Here is a 20,428-nt window from a genome sequence, read left to right on the forward strand (position 1 = left end):
CACCATGGCCAAGCCAAGTTGAAACATAAAAATTAACCATCACATTGGTTAATTCCAGTAATGGTTCAATTTGTCATCCAATTCATGGAATCAAAGTAAAGCTAATGGGAATTTATTCTGATGAAGGCGAAACATCTGACATTGAGAAAGCTACTGTAAATTCAGCTTGAAAATTCAACATTTAGGATAAGTATTTTTTTAATAAATTTATTTATTTATTTTTATTTTTGGCTGGATTGGGTCTTCATTGCTGCGCACGGGCCTTCTCTAGTTGTAGGGAGCGGGGGCTACTCTTCGTTGCGGTGCGCGGGCTTCTCATTGCGGTGGCTTCTCGTTGTGGAGCACAGGCTCTAGGTGCACAGGCTTCAGTAGTTGTGGCACGCAGGCTTCAGTAGTTGCGGCTCACGGGCTCTAGAGCGCAGGCTCAGTAGTTGTGGTGCACGAGCTTAGCTGCTCCGTGGCATGTGGGATCTTCCCGGACCAGGGCTCGAACCTGTGTCCCCTGCATTGGCAGGTGGATTCTTAACCACTGCACCACCAGGGAAGCCCTAGGATAAGTATTTATGCAGTGATAATTTTTTTTTTCATAGAAATACAGATTTTGGTGGACCACAGCACCATGGTAAAAACAAGGTTTTTACTAAGCGAAGCAACGTGTGGAGCACAAATATACTCAGAATTGGTTGTGGTACAGAAATAATTCCTCATTATGTCCACATAAGTGGATTACAAAACTGTTTCTGGAAAGTCAGGAGTGGGGCAGGGGAATCTTGGGTTATACCCATGCTTTCCTTATTTCTTCCTGCATGCAGATATTCTAGTAAAGATCGGTGGCATACGTAGCATATTTGACACCCAGAATGACAAAATTATACGAGAAAATTATTTTGTCTATCTGACAAAATTATTTTCTGTAATAATTAGTAAAAAACATTATTTTCTTGATTTCGTCTTTAGTTTTAAAACAATTAAAAATTTAAAAGAATACATTTCAATTTTAAATACATTGTCCAAATTCAGTAAAAAATTTCATATATTAACCAGATTTTCACTTACCAAACAAAAGGATTACGTCTTGTAGACTGCATTCTGTTTGCTGTTTTAAATTTTAAACACAGGTAAAAGCTCCAAGTTGTCACCTAGAATGACAGGGTTGAAATAATGACTGTTTCTTTGTCTTTAAAGTCACAGGGCTTTCACCGTTTATTTCAAATCTCTGTTAAAATACAGGAGTATGTGGCACCATAGGGGCTGGAGAAAGAAACTGCAAGCCAGAAGCAAGCTGGAAGGGTTCTGAAGTGTTGGTATCTAATTTAGAAACCAGTGTGGGTGGCTGAGTCCGTTTGTGTCAGGGGCCAAATGTATAACCGAAAGTTCTCTGAATTAACTTCCCAGTGAAACAATGATTGTTAAAAGAATAAGTAATAAAAATGTGCTAATATGAACTTCAAAGCCTATATACCCAATGGAAATGTACTCTTGTTCACCAAAAGATATGTAAAAAAAAAAAGTTCATAGCACTATTTTTTAGAGAAAGAGACTGAAGCTCCGAGTTCAATGACTTGCCCCGTTTCACAAATCTCCTACCATCACACTTCCCTCAGTGGCCGTAATGGAGGCCACCAACTTTGTGCTGGGCACTGTGGTGGGTGCTGGAGCTACACAGATGAGCACGTTAGGAATGGAACAACTCTTATTTGCTTACCCGACCTATTGGAGAGTCGGGGAAGATTTTTTCCCCCATTTCCGTATCGGGAATTGTGGTGGCAAAGAATATAGATCAGCAAAGGAGATAGTTCCCATTTACTGATTGTGCACTGTCCTAAGTGCTGTACCATATATATATACATATGCATACACCATATACGTACACATCATCTTCTTTAATCCTCAACGATCCTTGTTAATATCCCCATTTTACTGAGACGAGAAAGAGAGGCTCAGTGAGCCTGATTCGCACAAGGTCACAGAACAGTTAAGGGTTCCCCTCGGATTTGTACCCTTATCGGGCTGACTCTAGGGCTCTAGGTCTCAACTCTTATACCCAGTTAAAGATTTTTGTTAGAACCCGGCCACGAGTCAGGAAAATGGAAGCCGCAATGCAGTCCAAGGAACCTGAAGAGCCGGCGCCCAGTTTAGGGCCACTGGGAAGAAAGGAGGGCGGCGGCAGATCTGGGAATTTGGGAGCCGTCTGGATGGGAGACTGAGGGAAAGAGGAAGAGAGGCTGCGCGGGAGTCTCCGCTTCTTCGGGAAGAAAATTCCCACGGCCACCTCGGGAGCGTGGAAACCCGCAGGCTCCCACGGTGGGGCGCGGGGAGCGCGCGGGCGGCTCTGGGCGGGGCCTCGGGGCGGAGCGGGGGCGGGGCCTGCTGCGCCTGGGCTCGCGGCGGCGGCGGCGGCGGCGGCGGCGAAGAGCGCTCGGGCGGACCACTCTGCTTTCCCGCGCGGCGCCGCCTCCTGCCGCGCCTCCGCCTCCTGCTCGGCCCCGCTGCCGGCTTCCTCCTCCTCAGACTGCCCTCAGCCCGCGCGCCAGCCGGCTCCGTTATGGCGACCCGCAGCCCCAGCGTCGTGGTGAGCAGCTTGGCCCGCCAGGCCCGTGGCGGCGGCGGCCGGTCCCTGAGGCGCGGGGCCGCAGTGCGGGCTCGGGCCGGCGTGGCCCGGGGCCGGGGGGCGGGGGGCGGCCGCAGCCTCCTGGGTTCGGCCGCGCGTCACACCCGGGCGGCTGGGGGGATGGAACGGTGAGGTCGGGGTGGCCGCCTCTGATGAGCCCCGGGAAGGAGGGCTGCGTGTGGGAGGAGAGGGTGGAAATGGCGTTTTGGTTGACATGTGCCGCTTGCGAGCGTGCTATGGGGAGGGGCCGTGGGCCAGTTCGGGAATGATCTGGCGGGGTGAGGGTGGGAGCTTTCTTAGGAGGGGCTCTTCTCTGTCGGTCTGCGGTGTGTGGGTAAGGTCCTCGGGGCAGCTCCGTGAGAGGGCCCAGGAGCACGGAAACGACCACATGGGAGGCATGCGGGGACTGGTATTTTCACCTAGTTCTGCAAACATTGTAATGATTATTTGTGGGAATGCGCATTGCCTCATTGCATCCTCACGGCAGCCTTGGCAGCGGTAACCATGCCTACCTTTTTACACACGTAGAAAGTAGTTAGCCGATATTAGGTAGCTTTCCCACGGCCCAGAGGTAGCCAGGCCTCGTAATCAGATCTGCTTGAATCCGGATCCTATGCTCTTTGATGCTGCAGGGGACAAAAAATGCGAATCTGGTCCTTACCTTCAAGGACATTGGCACCATAATCCGTCTTTGGTATCCTGTCTCCAACCTCATTGGTTCTTTTCCTTGTTTCTCGAACAAGCCAAGCTGCTCCCTCCCCTTACCCTCCCTTTCTGATCACGCTTGCTAAAATAGCCAACCTTCTCTCAATAGTTAAATGCCTTAGCCTGCATTATTACTATTATTATTATTATTTTAGCAGTTACCTTATTACCTGTTGATTGTCTCGCCCACAAAAACATAAACTTTATAAGGGCAGGAATCACCGCTGTAACCCCAGCGCGTAGTACAGTGCCTGGCATGCAAGAAATTCTCAGTGATGGTCTGTTGGATGAATAAATTAAATAATTAACCGCTTGAGCCCTAAAAAGGGAAGGGCTCTAGTTCATATTAGGCATTGTGACTTAAGGTAAAGAGCAGTGCTCTTAATGGAGTCTGGCCTGGGATCCTGCTTGCGTGGGTTATTTACTAGCTGTGTGGCCTTGGGTAACTACCTTTCTGGATTTAAGTGTCTTATGTATAACTGAGGTGCTAGCTACCTCATGGTGTTATTGAAAGGATAGCCGGTCTTTGTGAATGAACAACCTTTGCGTGGTCCCTGACTGGGAATAGTAATAATATCTATCGATGTGTTTACCTACATAGTCCTGTTTAGTCCTCAGAACAACCCTCTAACAAAAGTATGATTATTGTTTTACAGATGAGGAATCCTTGAAACCTCAGTGAGAGGTTAAGTAACTTAACCTCTTAACATAACATACCCAGTGTCACACAGTTATTAAGAGGACCTCAGACTCAAACCTAGGTCTCTCTCAAGGGCCCATACACTTAAATGTTATGCTAATAGTAGGTACTCAACTGTTTTTATTCAGTTGCTGAGGAAGTTAGATGCTTTTAAGCTTTGGGGTCCAATGGCTGCACCAGCATACAGTGAATTATTTTTGCTAGAACTGGCTGTTAGTTTTGTTTGAACATCAAGATATTCATTGTGTTTTCGGTTTGCAAATTCCTGTTCCTTTTTTTATTTCCTTCCCAGAAATTGTCTTCATGTTAGCAGTGACGGACACTTAAATAGTGCTTACTGTGTGCTGGTTACTAAGCCCTTTACACATATTAACTGGTTTGATATTTATAAAAAAAAATTTTATGTGGCTCAGAGAGGTTAAGTAACTTTCCCAAGATTACCCAGCAATACTAGGATTTGAATCTAAGCTATCTGGCCCCAGAGTCTGCTCTTAACCTCTCCACTTTTAGGTTCATAGTGACAGTAGTAGATATTTATTTAGTACCTACTATGCTTTAGGCATGAAAGTAAATATTTTGCAACGTTGTCTAATATAACTGCCCTAAAGATACATAATAGGAGGGAGGGAGATAAACACTAGTATGACCTTGGAGGCACAGATGGGTGAACTATTGATAACTTGCCCAGTATCACTTAGATGAAATTGACCCGCAGATCTGCCTGATATGACCCATGCTACTTGTAACTATCTCTCTAAACTTCCAGGGTAAACTTGGACACACTTGAACAAAGAACAAGCTTCTGAATTTTTGCAAGTTATTGTGAAACATCAGATATACATTATGTGGATAAAATATCTTCTAAATTTCAGGATGGTAGTGCTAGAAATGTAACCCCTATTAACTGGACTTAAATCTTACCCTGCTAATAATTTTCACAGAATTGATAAAATAGTGCATTGTTTTGGTCCACAACCCTATCATTGTTATCATCAGGGTTTAGACTGACAATGTAGACCAAGATTATTCTTGGTGACCACCAAGAAGTGGAGCAGTTGAGTTTGGGGGTTTCATTCTACAAATTGATTAACGTGACATGCATACTGTAGATTCATCTTAATTGTTTTCTGTCCATTTTTTGTATCTAGGTATCACAGAAAGTCCATAGGCAGGAGGTAGGAAAAAGACAAAAGGACCAACCAGATCAGCAGAGAAGAGGGTTCTCAGAGTTCTCTTTTAGATTTCTGTAGTTCACTAGGCAGTAACTGGGCCATGTCATTCTTTTCCCCTGTGAAGAGATGCTAAAGATGTGCTAGTGTGCTCTTCTTCCTATCTGTAATTGTATATTGTGTGCATTGGTCAGATTTATATGCTATAAAAGTGTCAACCACCATCGTTAATACTGAGACTGGATTGTTATTTTCCTGCCAGTGGCTACCAAATTACTAACAAACATTTAGAATATCTTGCTACTAATAAGAATTCAAACAAACACTTCACATTGCTATGAAACTACTATCTTCAGCACTGTGCTTCTGATAATTGATAGGCATTTATGTTTTGCCCAGAATTAACACGCCTGTCATTCCACTGTGCACACTGGAAAGGAAAGATGATAGTGTTAGATAGTAGTTATGGGCCCGCTTACGTAGAAGCAGGTAATCATTTATCCCTGAGTTGAATAGAATGCTGATTTTAATTCTTGTAACCCTTAGATTCTTGTAAACCTTTTAATTCTTTTCACATTTAGGGATAAATGCATCAGTGGTTCATAATTTTGGTCTTATGATATCCTGAGTTATCACAAATTATCCCAAGGGGATGACACATCTGCTTTGGTGTTTTTTTGAGAATTTTAAAGTGTCTGAATATAAAAGGTAAAAATATTGCCACCTAGCCATTTCTGCCCATTCTAGAAGCTTGGAATTATTGTTGGTTACTAGGAGTAAAATAAAATGTATTTTATCTATTACTGTGCATCTTTTAATTCATATTTTAAGACTCGCTTCCTCACTTCCATTTAGTCTTGTTTGGACCCAGGAACATTGTCATTTTTTGACCACAAACAGGCTTAAGCAATCCTCCTCACAGATGATGAATTGATGTTGCATGTGTTGTCTTAGCTCGAGTTAATTTCCTTGCTTACTGTAATTTTAGATAGTATATCTCTGTAATTAGACATGTGTAAACCACAAAATTTTTCATGTATGAAAACCATTATTATCGATGTGACACATAATTATTAAGAATTTGTGGCTTCAGTTTTACTGGAAAATAAAATTATTTTGGTAATTTATGATAGCAAAAGATTGACTTTGGTTCTAGACAAAAGATATATAGTAATGTTGCATTTCTCAATAATCTTTCATATTAATAAAAGTGCCTTGGGGCTTCCCTGGTGGCGCAGTGGTTGAGAGTCTGCCTGCCAATGCAGGGGACACGGGTTCGAGCCCTGGTCTGGGAGGATCCCACATGCCGCAGAGCAACTAGGCCCATGGACCACAATTACTGAGCCTGCGCGTCTGGAGCCTGTGCTCCGCAACAAGAGAGGCCACGATAGTGAGAGGCCCGCGCGCCACGATGAGGAGTGGCCCCCACTTGCCGCAACTAGAGAAAGCCCTCGCACAGAAACGAAGACCCAGCACAGCCATAAAATAAATAAATAAATAAATAAATTTAATTAAAAAAAAAAAAAGTGCCTTGTAGATTTTACCATTAACAAGTATATTACAGATAGGTTAGAATTTGAGAGCTATGTTTTAAAGCTCTGAGGAGATGCAGTCAGATTTCAGAACTGTCTGGGTAAATGGTAAGTAACTGAGAGCTATTAATAACCTATCCTTTGGCCATTTCTGGCTAAACTGGAAATCAGAGTAGGAAAGGTGGATCTGCAGAGAAACCACATTTCATTTGTTTACCACTTCCAGCCCCTCCAGGGCTCTGCCCCAAATATTTTGGGATTGGGCCCTCCCCAAAGCCATCCAGGACCTTCTTTGCGATCTTTAGCCATTTTATGTTAAGTTCATATGTTGAAGCTCTAACCCCCAATGTGATGGTATTTGGAGATGGGGCCTTTGGAAGGTAATTAGGATTAGGTGTGGTCATGAGGGTGGGGCCCTGGTCTTTTAAGAAAGACGCCGGAGAGCTCCCAGCCCCAGCGCTCAGCACACAGATAGCTAGGAGAAGATGGCTGCCTACAAGCCAAGAGAAGAGGCGTCAGAATGAAACCTACTTTGCTGGCCCCTTGATTTTGGACTTCCCAGCCTACAGAACTGTGAGGAATAAATTACTGTTGTTTAAGCCCCCCGGTCTACAGTATTTTGTTGTGGCAGACTAATGCAGTTCTTTTAGAAGGTGTTGGTAATAACCACGTGCTTAGACATGCAACACCAAGTCACAAATAATAAAACAGATGTGATTTATACTCATATATAAAGTTGGGCATTGCTATTGCCTAGTTGATTTAGAAGGCTGTGCTAATTCAGTATCAGAGGCATGCCAGTCTAATTTACTCAGTTTATATCCAGGCAACAGAATATAATGACTACTTTAAGCTTGATATTGCTTTAGGAGGGAGTCATTGGTGCTGGCTGACCTTGGGTTCCATGTTTATCTTTAGTGTGTATAACCGCTTTTGATAATCACACATTTGTGAGCTTGTGAAGTTAGATTTGGTACAGGTTATAAGCTTTAATGTGCTGTATAGTTAGTTGTATGTGTGTATGTCTTTTCCATTAGATTATATGCTCTTTGAAGGCTCTAAATTTATAACCTTTGTATCCCCCTACAAAATCTATTGCATAGTACCTTAATCAAGGTGGATGCTGAATGCATTTTTATGTAATTAAACATATTGCAATCCCTTCCTATCAAAGTACCCACTGGATTGTTAACTAATCCATGTTAGATGGGGTTAATTAATACCAGATATTAACCAATATCAGATGGAACAAATAAGGGCTGATAAGATTAAAGGCCACCAAGTATATTTCTGTCTAGCTCTTCTAGAGAATTGAGATTATTAGGCCTGTTTAATATGAAGCTTTGGTGCTTGGGATGATTAAAACAAATTCCTGTCTATTGAATTATATCTTCTGTTATTTCTTATTATCAGTGGTCTAGGTGCAAGCAAGGCTTCTGAGTGAGAGTTTGAGTACCCTCCTAAACTCCCATAATACTTTTTCTGTATTTTTAAAATAGTTTCACACTGTCTTATGGTTATTCATGTATATGTCATATCTTCTACTACACTGTAAGCTCTTTGAGGGTGGTTGTGTCAAACTTATCTAATCCTCTCTAGTATGTACAACATAGTAGGTACTCAATAAATATTTGAGTGTTAGTGATAAGAATTACAGGTTCTGAATAAGGTCCTCACCATTTAAAAATTACTATTCTAATACATACTTGATCATTAAATATGAATTTTTGAAACTTGGATTTTTCATTAATGTAAAATTGAGAAAAAGTGATGTTGGTGCCTTGTTATCATTTAAATAAATTACTTCCTGTTTAACTTTATTTGAAACATACACAAGTACACATATTAGTATAATGAACCCTCATGTAGTCCTTGCCCAGTTCTGACAATTATCTTTGCATGGCCAAATCATACGTTTCTTAAATTAGGACCCCCATAAATACACCCCATGTATTTATAGTGAATTATAACAAAGTTGTGAATTTATGCCTAAAGTACCTCAAGTGATACAGGTTTTATGAATCCTTATTTTTGCCTTTTGGGAAGAGTTATATTGACATGTTTTTTTTTTATCTTGAAATAACATATCAACCCTTTTACACTGAATGTGATATATAAATCTAATAGTATCGATTGAAAATAAAACCTTTTGAATTGGAAAAAAATTTTTTTTAATTAAGAAACATTTATTTGCCACGCCACACGGCTTGTGGAATCTTAGTTCCCCAACCAGGGCCCTCAGCAGTGAAAGCGCGGAGTCCTAACCGCTGGACCGCTAGGGAAGTCCCTGAATTGGAAATTAATTTGGCGTGTTGACAGAGAGAGAATTCCTATTTGGGAGGTACATCCGTGCTGGTCTGTCTGTGTTAAACTGCATGTTTGGGATGAACTCTGGGCAGAATTCACATTGGCTTTGATTGAGACAGACAAGACCCTTGAAGTTCTTAGGCTGCCTGCAAAACCCGTGGCCAGGCACTGAGGCATTTTCACAGAACCAGTAGGCTTTATAAGGGTTGCATGTTTCAAAGAGTCCTGGGTGGGTCCTGGTTTATGCTTGTGGCAGAAGCAGTGAGTAACTGGGAGGAAGGGGTGAGTAAGTCTCAGGGAAGCCATTTTGGCGTTCCGGATCTTGACTTTAAAGCACTATGAAATGGTACGTTTCATTCTTGTCAGGTAATAGCAGATCTGTTCTGATGAGCCTGATATCAATGTTTATCCTCTCGTAGCATCTAGCAAGGTCTAGCTCTTCTTTTCCCAGAACTTTTAACTAAATTTCAGTTTATAAAATTTAGAAAAGTAATGCTTGCTTGTTATGAAGCATTATAATAGTAATGCTTGCTTGAAATACTCTTGTAGGTGACACAAATGTCCTAGTCCCATTCTTTTTTTTCTTTTTTTTAACATCTTTATTGGAGTATAATTGCTTTACAATGGTGTGGTAGTTTCTGCTTTATAACAAAGTGAATCAGCTATACGTATACATATATCCCCATATCCCCTCCCTCTTGCTTCTCCCTCCCACCCTCCCTATCCCACCCCTCTAGGTGGTCACAAAGCACCAGCTGATCTCCCTGTGCTATGCGGCTGCTTCCCACTAGCTATCTCTTTTACATTTGGTCGTGTATATATGTCCATGCCACTCTCTCACTTCGTCCCAGCTTACCCTTCCCCCTCCCCGTGTCCTCAAGTCCACTCTCTACGTCTGTGTCTTTATTCCTGTCCTGCCCTTAGGTTCAGAACCATTTTTTTTTATTTTTTAGATTCCATATATATGTGTTAGCATACGGTATTTGTTTTTCTCTTTCTGACTTACTTCACTCTGTATGGCAGACTCTAGGTCCATCCACCTCACTACAAATATAATTCAATTTCGTTTCTTTTTATGGTTAATATTCCATTGTATATATATGCCACATCTTCTTTATCCATTCATCTGTCGATGGACACTTAGGTTGCTTCCATGTCCTGGCTATTGTAAATAGAGCTGCAATGAACATTGTGGTACTCTTTTGAATTATGGTTTTCTCAGGGTATATGCCCAGTAGTGGGATTGCTGGGTCGTATGGTAGCTCTATTTTTAGTTTTTTAAGGAACCTCCATACTCCCATTCTTTTTATAGTAAATGTCTTCGAAATAAGCCTGATGACAATGTTTAGCAGATACATTAGTACTTCACCTTAGAGGACCTGGCATAATCTTTTGCCCCTCAAAATAGGATTTTTTTTCCTGCATATGAAAGTAATACATGTTACTTAAAAAACAAATCAATATTGACTTCGCACCTCGTGCCGAGCGAGTGCCTGTGCCCTGTGTGCTGCTGGAGCTTGCCTGCGGGCACGTCCCAGTCCACCTGCCCGAATCGCTGCCGGACTCCTGGCCACGCGCTCCAAGCGGAAGCTACTCCCAGTCTGACACGACGGTACTTGAAATTCCACCGCAGTGTGGAAAACTCAGAGCTCTTGGGACTGAAAGAGAGATGACGTGAACCTCAAATTTGTTAGAATATAATTATCAATTCTGTGAATAATAAATGTATCTTAAATATATATTTTAAAAATTTATTGAAAACCAAGCTACTTGTCCTTAAGCACCTAATACAGTGCTGACTGAAGGAGGAGGTACTCAATAGATATTAACTGATGCAGTGAGATTTAATTATGGTTTGACCAATATTTCTCGCAAACTGCCAAAGTTCATGTCATCAGCTTCTTGAATGTGATTTGGAAGATACTTAGTCTTGAATGTCCTGTGAGACAGAGTATTATAATTGTGGTTTGTGTCTTTGAATAAGCTTTAAATATAATGCTGAGTGGGAATTATAAATCAACTATAATTTTTTTAAAAGGTGAAATTGGCAGTGGGGAAAAAAAAAGAAGTCAAAGTATAGAAAGTGGCAGGTCCCCACTTCTTACAGTTGACTATTGTTTGGTATATTCTTCCATACCCACCCTTTCTTTCTTCCTCTCTCCCTCTCTCTCCTGTTTTTTTAATTTTTTGTATTAAAATTTTTTTGTTTGTAGTTTTTTTTTTTTAAACATCTTTATTGGAGTATAATTGCTTTACAATGGTGCGCCAGTTTCTGCTTCATAACAAAGTGAATCAGTCATACATATACATACGTTCCCACATCTCCTCCCTCCTGTGTCTCCCCCCCCCACCCTCCCCATCCCACCCCTCCAGGCGGTCACAGAGCACCGAGCTGATCTCCCTGTGCTATGCGGCTGCTTCCCACTAGCTATTTTACATTTGGTAGTGTATATATGTCCATGCCACTCTCTCACCCTGTCACATCTTACCCCTCCCCCTCCCCATATCCTCAAGTCCATTCTCTAGTAGGTCTGTGTCTTTATTTCCGTCTTGCCACTAGGTTCTTCATGACCTTTTTTTTTTCCCTTAGATTCCATATATATATGTTAGCATACTGTATTTGTTTTTCTCTTTCTGACTTACTTTACTCTGTATGACAGACTCTAACTCCATCCACCTCACTACAAATACCTCCATTTCATTTCTTTTTATGGCTGAGTAATATTCCATTGTATATATGTGCCACATCTTCTTTATCCATTCATCCGATAGATTTGGTTTTAATATATCATAAAATTTCCCCATACTTTTCACATATATGTATAAAAACACATACTACCACAAATAATTTATAAGAAAGACTTGATATTTTTAAAAAGCAGTATGTACTCACTGAAGAAAATTTGGAATATATAGTATAAAGAGCTAAATAAAATCGCTGTAACTCCCCTCCCCAAGGCAAAAGTTTTTTATGACTTTGTTATATTTTTTTCTGTGTTTATAGGTCTATTATATAATTATAAAACTGTAATCATAGTACATTTTACCACCACAGGTATCACATCATCAGTGTTATTAAACATTTTGCATTACAGGGACTGGACATACCAAGACGACCAGTATGTGGTCCTACTCAAACAATCTTAGAGTATCTACTATGAAGGCACCTCATGAGTTGATTATAACAATCTCAGACTTCTAGAAGTTTGGATTTTTAAGGAATCACTTAGCTTTTTTTGGTGATTTTTTTTTCCTACTGTGAGATGAGAGAGACTCTTTGGGTTTGAGGTGGGGAACAGCAGTTTTTCTTGTTCACTGTGATATTTTAACTTGTTAGACTACACTGTATTAAACATTTTTTACTAAATTTTCAAACATATGCAAAAGTCGGGAGAATAATATAATGGATCCCCATATACTCATCACACGTTTATAATGTTATCAAGATTTTGCCACATTTGTCTTAGCTCTTTAAAGTTTTTCTTTTACTCTGCTGAACTAAAGAAAATTTCATATCATGTCATTTTACTTCTGTAATCTTTTTTTTTAAATTAATTAATTAATTTATTTATTTTAATTTTTTTTTTTTGGCTGTGTTGGGTCTTCGTTTCTGTGCGAGGGCTTTCTCTAGTTGCGGCAAGCGGGGGCCACTCTTCATTGCGGTGCGCGGGCCTCTCACTCACTATCGTCAGGCTCCAGACGCGCAGGCTCAGTAGTTGTGGCTCACGGGCCTAGTTGCTCCGCGGCGTGTGGGATCCTCCCAGACCAGGGCTCGAACCCGTGTCCCCTGCATTGGCAGGCAGATTCTCAACCACTGCGCCACCAGGGAAGCCCTACTTCTGTAATCTTAACTATTCATCTCTAAAACATGTGGTTGATTTCTTATATAACTATAATTCATTATCATACCTACGAAATTACAGAAAGTTCTTGATATCTCATACCAAAATTTCTGTGATAGGCTAAGGTTTGTAAACGTCGAAATCCAATCAAGTGTTTGTATCATGAAATGCTCTCATTGAAACAGCCATATTTCTTTTTCAGATTAGTGATGATGAACCAGGTTATGACCTAGATTTATTTTGTATACCTAATCATTATGCTGAGGATTTGGAAAAGGTGTTTATTCCTCATGGACTAATTATGGACAGGTTAGTACGATCTTAAACTGAAATTTTGTTTTTTTCTTATATTAATTTCAAGTGTCAGCAGCTGTTTTAAGTAGTTGATGTTTGAACATGAACTAGGCCAGCTTGTCACATAATAGATGCTTTCTGTTTTAAAAGCCCTCTTGACAAAAAAAGGGAGGAAGGGAGAGCTTACTAATTACCCAGTATAAGTCATGGTATACTGGGAATCTGTAGGGAGTAGAATAAAGTAAATATTGAAGGGAGATTGGAAGAATGAACTCTAGGCACAAAGTCTTTGATTTCTCAACCCTGAACAGGGTAATGGACTGGGGCTGAATCACGGGAAGACAAGGTCAGATTTTGATGATCATGCACGTCTAGCTTGAAAATTTCCCGTTAAATGAATTGCAGTGAAAAACTTTACTTGTTATTTAAATGCTTGCCTTGTGTGTCTGGCTGTTGTTTTTTATTTTAAAATTATAATATCAGTATTATAACTCTATTCTAATATAGCTATATTCTAGAATTCTAAAATATTCTAACTATAGAGGCTTAGACAAGAAGAGTAAAGTTCTCTCAGCCTGCTGTACACATTTCCTCCCTATACATTGGCCATGTACATATACTATATATTTTAACACATGGGTATTAATATCATATAGGTCTAAAATTTGTTGGGCATTTTTTCATATTAATACATCCAGAACTATCTCATATATTTTAAAGGTTGCATGGCATTCCATTTTCTGGCTGTACCATAATTGATTTAACCAGTTCCTTATTGATAGATGCAAGATGTCTCCATTATTTTGCTTTTGCAGATATCATACTAGAAGGGAACATCCTTTTATAGATGTTTGGGCAGTTGCTCAAATTTATCCACGGGGAAATTTTGTGACAAGGGGAAGGGGTTTCTTGAATGTTTTGATACTGCCAAATTATCCTCCAAAAAGTTTATATTAATTTATACTCCCAATGGTATATGAGAGTACTCTTTCCTCACAGTCTCTTCTAATATTGTATTATTGGAATTTGCTGGTTTGATAGGTGAAAATTGTATCTTATTTTAATTTGCGTTTTAAAAATTTATGATAGATGTAACAGTACACTTGGATTTTGAAGGTTTTTGAAATTTTTATCTTCGCTTTATGAGCAAGGATATTATACTTCATGGGGGCAAAGGATGTGTTTTGTCGAAGTTTAATCTTTTTTTTTTTTTTTTTTTAATGCTTGGCTGCACCTCGCAGCTTTCGGGATCTGAGTTTCCCAGACCAGGGATCGAACCTAGGGCCGTGGCAGTGAAAGTGCCTAGTCCTAACCACTGGACTGCCAGGGAATTCCCCTGGAAGTTTAATCCTTAAGGGATGTTTGTTGTAAAGTTTAAATGTTCCTTTTATAATATAATTTAATTTCTATTAAATTCTTGATTTTATTTCTGTAGGACCGAACGGCTGGCTCGAGATGTGATGAAGGAGATGGGAGGCCATCACATCGTGGCCCTCTGTGTGCTCAAGGGGGGCTATAAATTCTTTGCTGACCTGCTGGATTACATCAAAGCACTGAACAGAAATAGTGATAGATCTATACCTATGACTGTAGATTTTATCAGACTGAAGAGCTACTGTGTAAGTATATTTAATGCATGTTTAAAATAAACATGGCATTTTTATTATATGTATCCTATATGTATGAGCTTTAACTGGTTATATATAAATTCCATTTGCTTATAACTTTTATACAACTAAAGAACCAAAATTGATCTATATAATAGCTAAAAACAAAACCATATGAATTCTAAAATTCAAATTAACATTAATTTGACGTGAAGGACTGTGTTTTGCTGAAATAAAAAACAAAACAAAACAAAAAAACCCATGGCAACTGTAGGTTTTCCTGTATGTTTTTGAAGCTCTGCAAACTACACTTACATGTTCATTTTACTTGGTTAGAGTGAGATTTTCTGATATATTCCCTAGTACTGTATATCCAAGTGAATATTGTCTTTTTCAAACTAGTCGCCTATACTTATTTTAAAGGTTCTTTGGTTTAGTTTAGTTTTGTTTTGTTTTGGATTTTGAAAAACCCGTTTTCGGAATTGCTCTTGGGACTTGGGGAATATACTCTTTTGACTGTACTTACTGGTGGCAGATGTCCTCTCTGGAGCTAGATTGACTTGCGGGGGAGTCGTATTTGGAGTTAGGTGTGCGTAATAAGGTGGGTCAACGGTTGTCTCTTAGAAAGCGCGAATGGAGCGAGAGCATTAGAACATTGAAAAGACCACTTTTGAGTCACAGTCGCTCTGTCTGTGTCACACAATCTCAAATGCTTCAGAATATTGACACTTGTGGGGTGAACCAAAATCCATGTCTTCTTTACACATGAATTTCATCATCCACAATTTCTTTGATCGTGTGAATGTTTGATTTTTATTACTTCATACTGTTGCCTTTTTTCTGGTTGCGTGTTGTCATTGTAGTTCCTGAGAGTTACTGTTTTCCTTAAAAATAGGATTTTTCCTAGCTTCTTCAAGGATTAGAATGAATGTCTGATCTTTGCTCTTTCATGAATCAGTATTGTAGTGCATCTTTGTAGAAACTCGGTTTATGTTTACATTTTCATTGAGAATAAGACCACTTATCTACATTTAACTTTCAGCCTCCATTCTCTTCGTTAATCATCTATTTGACCCAAGTCTTTGACCTTTTCCCCATTTTCATCAGTCCTGTGGGTGATTGGACAGCCATTTAAGTATTATCATAGACATTTTCCCTATCCTGTTAAAACCCTTTGTGCTCATATATCATGACATTACTTCATACTCATAAGCTCCTTTTAAGTTGTCAAAGTCTCACTTGAATTAAAGACTTGCTTAAATACAAAATTTGGATTTTTACTCAACAGAAGTTATTTATTTTGCTGATTTACACTAAGATTTAATTCTAGGCAGTATAGCTGCCCAGACTTTAATATGTTGTTGCTTAGAGGCAAAACATGGGCTTACAGTCCAGGGTGTGATTTCTCTGTTTGGTCTTCTTAAGCACCGCCCCCCCTGCCCCCCACATGTGCACATAAAAATCAATTTTGTTACTTTATGACTTATACTTCATTGCTGTGGGGACTTGTGCAGAATGTTCTTTCTTTGAAAAGAAAGCTCATTAAAAAACTGAGAGGAGTTTAATATTTTCTTTTTAAGAGTATTTTATAGTTATAGAGCAATTTTGAAGCGGTAGAAACACTTTGACATTTTAATTCCATTTTCTACTTTTAGCTTTTTTCCTATTAGTTGTTTTTTATTTTTATTTTTTTTTTGTTTGTTTTTGGCCACGCTGCGTGGCATGCAGGATCTTAGTTCCCCAACCAGGGATCGAACCTGTGCCCCCTGCAGTGGAAGCGTGGAGTCTTAACCACTGGACTGCCAGGGAAGTCCTAGTTTTTTTCCTATTAGTTTCAGATCTTAGAGGATTGTTAAGCTGAACTCCTCAACTGATAAAAAGTGTTGGAACCTTCAACATGATTAAAGCAAACATTTAGGTAAATTTTCACGTAGAGAAAAAAATATCTGTTCTGTTTTATGTGAAATTCTGTGTAGATTTACTACTAAACAATAGAAATTAGGAAAACCATATACTTTCTGTTGATTTGAAGTAACATTTCTACCCTATTTAATAATTCATCAGCTTGTTGTGGAAGATATTCCCATGTGCCTATAAGAAAAACAGGCAATTTAATTTGATATAATCATAAAATGGGAATTTAAAATTGTTTGCAGCATCAGTAACATTGATGTTAATGCAGTTTTACATGTTGATCTTGACCAGTTTGAAACAGTGAATTAAACATTAACTGATCTGTACTTATCCTATAGAAATGCTCCATGAACTATTAAATGTTCCCAGAATATATAGTCATAATAATATTAACACACCCCATCTAGTTTTTCTTCAGAATGAAAATTGTATTTTTCCGATTAAAAAATACATGTTTATTATAAAGAACATACAACCACGGAAAATTATAAAGGAATTAAGTCACCCTAAATTCCACTACCACTTTTATTTCTAATATTTTGAAGAATTTTCTCTCTGTGTATACACACTCACATTATAGTTTACATACTCTTAGAGTAGCTAGGCAGAATTTTATTTGCTTAGTGCCTAGTTGACAAATTGCCTGGGGATTCCAAATACCATGTTTCATTAAATCTTAGATAGCACTGATTTTAAGATTTACCAGTATTTTTTGTACTGCTAAGAAAGAAGACGCTGTCAGTTATTGTTGTAAGTTGCTGTCGATTGTAATATGTCAGTTTCAGGGGTATTAAAATGTGAATGTACATCTTAGAACAATAAAATGTAATACTATATATTCAATGACCTTTCTATCCCGAAGGCTCTGTGATATTAAAAAAAGAAACAGTTGATAAGTGTGCAAATGTATTTTCTCTGTTGTGAGTTCAATTTTGCAGTGAACTTTTTTTTTTACTCAAATAGTTTAATTAAAAAAAAAGTGAGGAAGTCTTAGAGGGAAAGTTGTCCGACAAGTAAATTTTTTGTGGGAATATTTTTTGTGGACCCTAAGCAAAGGAGAAATTAACCTGATTTATGGTGTGTCCAGACTAAATGGCTTACGTTAAAATGAAATTCTTCTTAGAATTTTATTTTACTTATTTTTCATTATTATTATTTTTTAAATACTTATTTATTTACTTATTTGGTTGTGTCGGGTTTTAGTTGCAGCAGGTGGGCTCCTTAGTTGTGGCATGCATGTGGGATCTAGTTCCCGGGCCAGGAATCGAACCCAGGCCCCCTGCATTGGGAGTGCAGAGTCTTAACCACTGCGCCACCAGGGAAGTCCCCCTTCTTAGGATTTTAAATCTTGCAGAAAACTTCTGAGTTATGAATTATTATCTCCATGTACATTTGAGAACAATGAGGGGCAGAGGGATTAAGTGACTTGCCCAGGATCATACAGGTCTTCAATTTGAACACGGGCCTTTAATTCTGTGCAGAACTGAGAGTCTTATTTGGGAAAACTTTTAACTGACTTGGATCCTCTAATATGGGCTTCCTATTATTTCTTCAGAAGTTTTGCATGCAAACAATTCATTTTGCCAGTTATGGGATTTTTCCTCAGTTAGGGTCAAGGTTCATAAAGCTATAAGTTTCAGTCTTAATCTTGGAAGTCACTTGATTAGTAGCTTGATTAGGCTATCTGTTTAGTATATCAAAGGTACAAATTACTTTATAGCAATTTGTTATTTGTAAGAAGCTGACTTTTTGAGTGAGCTTGTTGAAGAAAAATGCAGAAAATATTGGAGTAGTTTCTTAAAGTGTCTCTTCTAAGAAGAGGTCAGTAGCTTTTGGTCTGACACTTTTCTCTGTATGTATTTAGTCAATTGCTTTAAGGTATGCTTTTTTCTCCAGAACAGTTGAAGTTAAATGTAAACGTACCACTTTGATGTTGACACTAGATAGTCTAAAGCTTATCTTCTGTAAATCTATCTATTTATATATATATAAAGAAAGTGAAGTGATTTATGCCTTTCTCCTGCTTATTGAACTAAGACCATAGACGTGGATGGAGAAAAGAATTTGTTCAGTTTAAATTGGCAGGAATGGGGATGTGTACTGTCCATGGTATAAGGAAACGCTAACAGAACTAGGGTCAAAAGTATACTTTCTAACTCTTGCCTGTGGATTTTCACTGTGATGTAGTCCTTGTTGGACAACTTAGGTTTTATGTAAGCACCCTGATTAGTAGAACATGAAGGTAGTGGTCAGGTTTGGCCCCATGAAACCACAACTTCTATTTTTTTAAAAAATTAAGGAGGGACTTCCCTGGTGGCGCAGTGGTTAGAATCTGCCTGCCAATGCAGGAGGCACGGGTTCGAGCCTTGGTCTGGAAAGATCCCACATGCTGTGGAGCAGCTAAGCCCATGGGCCACAACTACTGAGCCTGCGCTCTAGAGCCCGCGAGCCACAACTACTAAGCCTGCGTGCCACAGCTACTGAAGCCCACACGCCTAGAGCCCGTGCTCCGCAACAAGAGAAGCCACTGCAATGAGAGGCCCGTGCACTGCAACGAAGAGTAGCCCCCGCTCGCCGCAACTAGAGAAAGCCCGCGTGCAGCAACGAAGACCCAACACAGCCATACATACATACATACATACATACATAAATAAATAAATAAAGTTTTAAAAATTAAGGAAATTTATTAATTCACTCAGCAAACATATTACTACCTGTTGTATGCAAGGTACTGTCTTTGAGGCCATGAAGAGTGGTTCTATTGAACATGTTTATCAGATCCTAGTCCCAAACCAGACATGGAATGAAAAGCAAGAAGACAGGATGCAATAACTTCTGAAGGTTTGAAAACAGTGTACTTGAAAATACCAGATATTAAATATCAGCACTAACATTTCAATCTTTTCTGGTGCCCTGTTGTACTAAATGATATCTTTGATGTGTTTAGAGCAATGCTGACCAACAGAACTTTCTGTGATGATGGAAATGTTCTGTGTCTGTGTTGTCTAGTACAGAGCCACTAGCCACATGTGACTGTGAGGCTGTGAAATATATCTCGTGCAACAGAGGATCTGTGTTTTTTTTTTTGGCCACACTGCGTGGCATGTTGAATCTTAGTTTCCCGACCAGGGATTGAACCCATGCCCTCTGCAGTGGAAGCGCGGATTCGTAACCACTGGACCCCCAGGGAAGTCCCTGAATTTTTAGTTTTATTTAATTTTAAATAATGTGGTTAGTGGTTATTATATTGGATAGTGCAGGATTAGATGATCTATAAGGGCCCTGTTTCATCAGCATCATTTTTAAAACTGATAATAACTTCTTTTTCCTTTAAAGCAACATTTTAAGTTTAAAATAACAGGTAAATAAATTGACTTATTACCTGGGCATATATCCTTCCAGACTTATTATTTTCTGCATATATTTTTAGAAAATTGGATATCTGCCATTTTTCATCTGAGTTGCAGTCTACCTCTAAACGTTTATGATTCTAATATTCTCACTTTCTTTGATATTTGATCAGGGTACAGGAAAACAGTTAAAGGACACAGAGGATGGTTGAAATTATGATGTGAAGAGAAAATATGATTGAGTGTGGTGGACTTGGGACCTAGCTGGATGTAGAAGGAACAGTTGTTTCCCCATAACTCCATTCTAGGGTCTTAAGGAATGATCCGAAGTTCACTGCAAAAAGGAAGCCACATATTGCTAAGCCACTAAGTGCTCAGGCTGGACTTCCTACCTCAG

General features: G+C 39.3%; 1 protein-coding gene across 1 annotated transcript in view; it reads left to right on the forward strand.

Annotated features, from left to right (window-relative positions):
* Positions 1-2,395: 2,395 nt before the first annotated feature.
* Positions 2,396-20,428, forward strand: part of LOC309652009 (hypoxanthine-guanine phosphoribosyltransferase) — a 32,713-nt gene continuing 14,680 nt past the window's right edge. The window contains exons 1-3 of the mRNA XM_082445457.1: positions 2,396-2,572; positions 13,069-13,175; positions 14,596-14,779. Of these exons, the coding sequence (XP_082301583.1) occupies positions 2,546-2,572; positions 13,069-13,175; positions 14,596-14,779 (318 nt within the window). The 5' untranslated portion in view covers positions 2,396-2,545. The remainder of the gene's footprint in view (positions 2,573-13,068; positions 13,176-14,595; positions 14,780-20,428) is intronic.

The sequence above is a fragment of the Balaenoptera physalus genome (genome assembly GCF_965194825.1).
Source record: "Balaenoptera physalus genome assembly, chromosome: X".
Taxonomy (NCBI): Eukaryota; Metazoa; Chordata; class Mammalia; order Artiodactyla; family Balaenopteridae; genus Balaenoptera; species Balaenoptera physalus.